The 3,504-nt window shown below is 35.3% G+C and overlaps 1 protein-coding gene across 18 annotated transcripts in view; it reads left to right on the top strand.

The window, feature by feature from the left end:
• Positions 1-3,504, top strand: part of LOC107716405 (phospholipid-transporting ATPase IB-like) — a 61,774-nt gene that overhangs the window by 40,458 nt on the left and 17,812 nt on the right. For all 18 annotated transcript variants that reach the window (XR_001637207.1, XR_001637208.1, XM_016522842.1 and 15 more), the window contains 2 exons: positions 2,261-2,444; positions 2,661-2,771. Coding sequence is in view for 16 of the 18 variants with exons in the window: in XM_016522842.1 (XP_016378328.1) it covers positions 2,261-2,444; positions 2,661-2,771 (295 nt within the window). In the remaining 2 variants the exon portion in view is untranslated. The remainder of the gene's footprint in view (positions 1-2,260; positions 2,445-2,660; positions 2,772-3,504) is intronic.

Here is a 3,504-nt window from a genome sequence, read left to right as displayed (position 1 = left end):
TGTGTGTGGGTGTTTGTAAACCAAAAAAAAAAAACCTACCTTTATTTCTCAAAATGAGAGATTTTACATTTGTGTGGATGTGCATGTGTGTGCGTCCTTATGAAAGGTTGTGTCTTGCCCTGGGTGACTAAATAACGGGTGAAAATAAGCGCTTGGCTCCCAGAACAGAGAGGCTGTGCAGAGGTAATGTAATATACTGAGCTCTGTGCAAATGTCAAACTAATGACTCACTTACTGTCATTATACACTCACACACAGGTAGACAATGCAGTCATTCACATCACATTGTTGAATACTGTAAATATCAGAAAATAATCTGAATATAAAATAAGCGTGCTGGAAGTTTCAGACAGTTCTGATTCGATAATAAAGTGTGTTTCCATGTGTGAGAGGGAGTAATTGACTTGCTGTTGCATGAAGCCCATATCCGGACTGTGGTCTCCAAGGCCCTACAAACCGACTGAACCAACCCTTCCAGCACCCCCCCACACTGTCCCGAACCGCACAAATCCACAGACAACCAGCAGAGAGGAGCACAAATGTGTGTGTGTTGAAGAGAAAGTTTGCATCTGTGTGTGTGCGCTCCATGCATGGTTTCCTGAGTTCACACTCTGTTTGTTTAAAGAGCTGCTTTAACCTTCTTATTTTCTGCTCAATTCCACCATGAAGAACATTAGCCAGCCTTTCATCTGCCTACTGCCTCTGATCTCCCCTCCGGCTCACTGTGATTTTGTGAGGTATAGAGTTATTGTGGAAAAAGGGTGGAATCGATCAACAAAATGACAAGAGAAAGTGCTTTGGGGAGGATTTGTCTTTTCGATTTTGGATTTTTAGGAGTATACCATGCCACCGCTATTAGGGTGATCATACGTCTCTACTAGCTCGCACTTTTCTGGCCAATTTTTTAGAAACTTTGTATTTGCAGCACTTCTAATGTTACGTCTCCTTTAGATTAAGTATTTGTTGCAGCATTTCTCATTTGTTGGGTAACAACTGCTAAATGAATTAATGTTAATGTATGTCTGTGATCATTCATTTTTCTTGGAAATCACATCCAACACCTTCCATAGGGAGATTATATTGTGCTTCTCTGTTTCTACGAAGTTTCATGATTAGATGTCTTCTGGGCTTGCTGTGTTGATATCATGATATTATTATACCCTGGTATTTTGGTACTGACTGAGTAATGTATTAATGGTCCAAAACACATTTACTTCAAAACTTAGCTTGGTATAAGTAAAAAATAAATAAATAAATACTGTTATTTCAGTGTTCCAAAACACATTTACTTAAAAAAAAAACTTTAAAATAAAAATAAAATAAAATAAAAATGTTCCAAAGCACATTTACTTTAAGAAATACCTTGGTATATGTAAACAATAAAATATAATTAAATAAATAAATAGTTTTTTTTTTTAAATGGCACTATTATAACTTTGGCATACATTTTTGTCAAAATATTTTTCCCCAAAGTGTGTAGTTATGGAACAATTAGGAACAATTCACCTAATATCTTTAAAATGTAAAAAAAAAATGGTAAAGTGGTACAGTATGCTAAGATAGAAACATGAAGAAGACAAAAAACATGAAGATGCATTTAATTTCATTTAAATAATTGGTATATGTGACAGAATTTAAAGGCATAGTTAACCTTAAATGTGAATTCTGCCATCAGTTACTCACCTGATGTTGTTCCAAACTCAAGATTTTCATTCAGCGAAGATATTTGTAATATTCTCTCATGATTTTTGTCCATCGAGTGATCCAAATCCATGCGATCAAAATGTACATGAATCAAATAGTATGAAAAGACATGGTAAAGTTAATCCATATGAAACAAGCAGTTTAATCCAAGTCTTCTGAAGAAATGTGATGAACAGATTTAATTTAAGCTTTAATTCACTTATAAACATTGATTAACACAAACTTGATTGCAAGAGAACAAACTTCACTGGTTCTCATGCATCAAGCACAAGGTGATTCAGACAACATGCATTATAAAACATTTTTGAAACATTTCTAATCAGACACTGTATAGAGTACCCATTAAAAGTTCTTTCAGCCAATGGAATCACTTTGTGGTCTAAATTGTTCATGACACCAAACCTCTTGGTCATTTTACACTTCTCTGTTGCTGTCTGATGATGTTGTCACATTAATGAACAGATTCAGTCGTTATAGACACATTATAAAGCATATTTGAGAAAACTGTAAAGTTGTATAGTACTTAGATGTAACTTTTGTCATGTTTTTCTTTCAGGGTGTCTCCACTGCAGAAGTCAGAGATCGTGGATATGGTGAAGAAGCATGTGAAGGCCATCACGCTGGCTATCGGAGATGGAGCCAACGATGTGGGCATGATACAGACGGCACATGTGGGAGTGGGCATCAGCGGGAACGAGGGCATGCAAGCCACCAACTCATCTGACTACTCTATAGCCCAGGTCTAACACAAGCACACTCATGTAATTCATTATTCTGTGGCTCGGTCACACACACACATCTCATCTTTAAAAACATAATTACTCTACCACAACACAAAACACAAAGCAGTCTTCTGCCCACAGCGCTGTTGTATCCTGGTAGCTGCTCCTGCAGTAATGGTTCACATGTGTTCCTGCGGGCAAACTTAATTCTTCTCTCAACCACTCTCTCTTTAGTTCTCATACCTGGAGAAGCTGTTACTGGTTCACGGGGCTTGGAGTTACAACCGGGTCACCAAATGTATCCTGTACTGCTTCTACAAGAATGTGGTTCTGTACATCATAGAGGTGTGTACGTTCATCGCAGTCAAGTGGTTGTGAGACTTTTAAAGGGGTAGATCAAATAAAAATGACAATTCTGTCATCATCTGTCTTCATGTTCCCAATCTGTATGGTTTTCTTTCTTCTTTAAAACACAAAAGGAGATGTTAGACAGAAAGTTCACGCTTCCATTTCCATACAGTGAGTTTCATGTTTGAATAGCAACAAACTGACTAAATAGTGCCAAGTCTGACATTAATGATTCAGAAATCCCCTGGTATGTTTTGTTGTGAGAGTTGATAGCAACAGTGGATGGCAGTATTTTCAGAAAATGTAAATTTATCACACAAAGCTTTAAAATGACTATATAAATTTTTTTTATTTTTTTTTTGTGTATTTTACCAATATTTATTTTCAAATATATTTTAGAAATTATATATATTCTCTTCTGCTCACCAAGCCTGCATATGCTGAAAATTTAGCTTTGATCACAGGAATATATTAAATTTTAAAATATATTCAAATAGAAAGCAGTTATTTTAGATAGTAAAAATATTTCACAATATTACTGATTTTGCTGTATTTTGAATCAAATAAATCCAGGCTTGGTGAGCAGAAGAGAATTCTTTAAAAAACAAAAAAACTTCCTGTTAAAAAACTTTTGACTGGTAGTGCATATTACATTTGTAATATTGTTATAAATACACAATGTGTGTGTGTGTGTGTGTATATATACATATATATATATATATATATATAT

The sequence above is a fragment of the Sinocyclocheilus rhinocerous genome, unplaced genomic scaffold (assembly GCF_001515625.1).
Source record: "Sinocyclocheilus rhinocerous isolate Xijiao unplaced genomic scaffold, SAMN03320098_v1.1 scaffold360, whole genome shotgun sequence".
Classification (NCBI taxonomy): domain Eukaryota; kingdom Metazoa; phylum Chordata; class Actinopteri; order Cypriniformes; family Cyprinidae; genus Sinocyclocheilus; species Sinocyclocheilus rhinocerous.
This window is presented reverse-complemented; position numbering and strand designations above follow the sequence as displayed.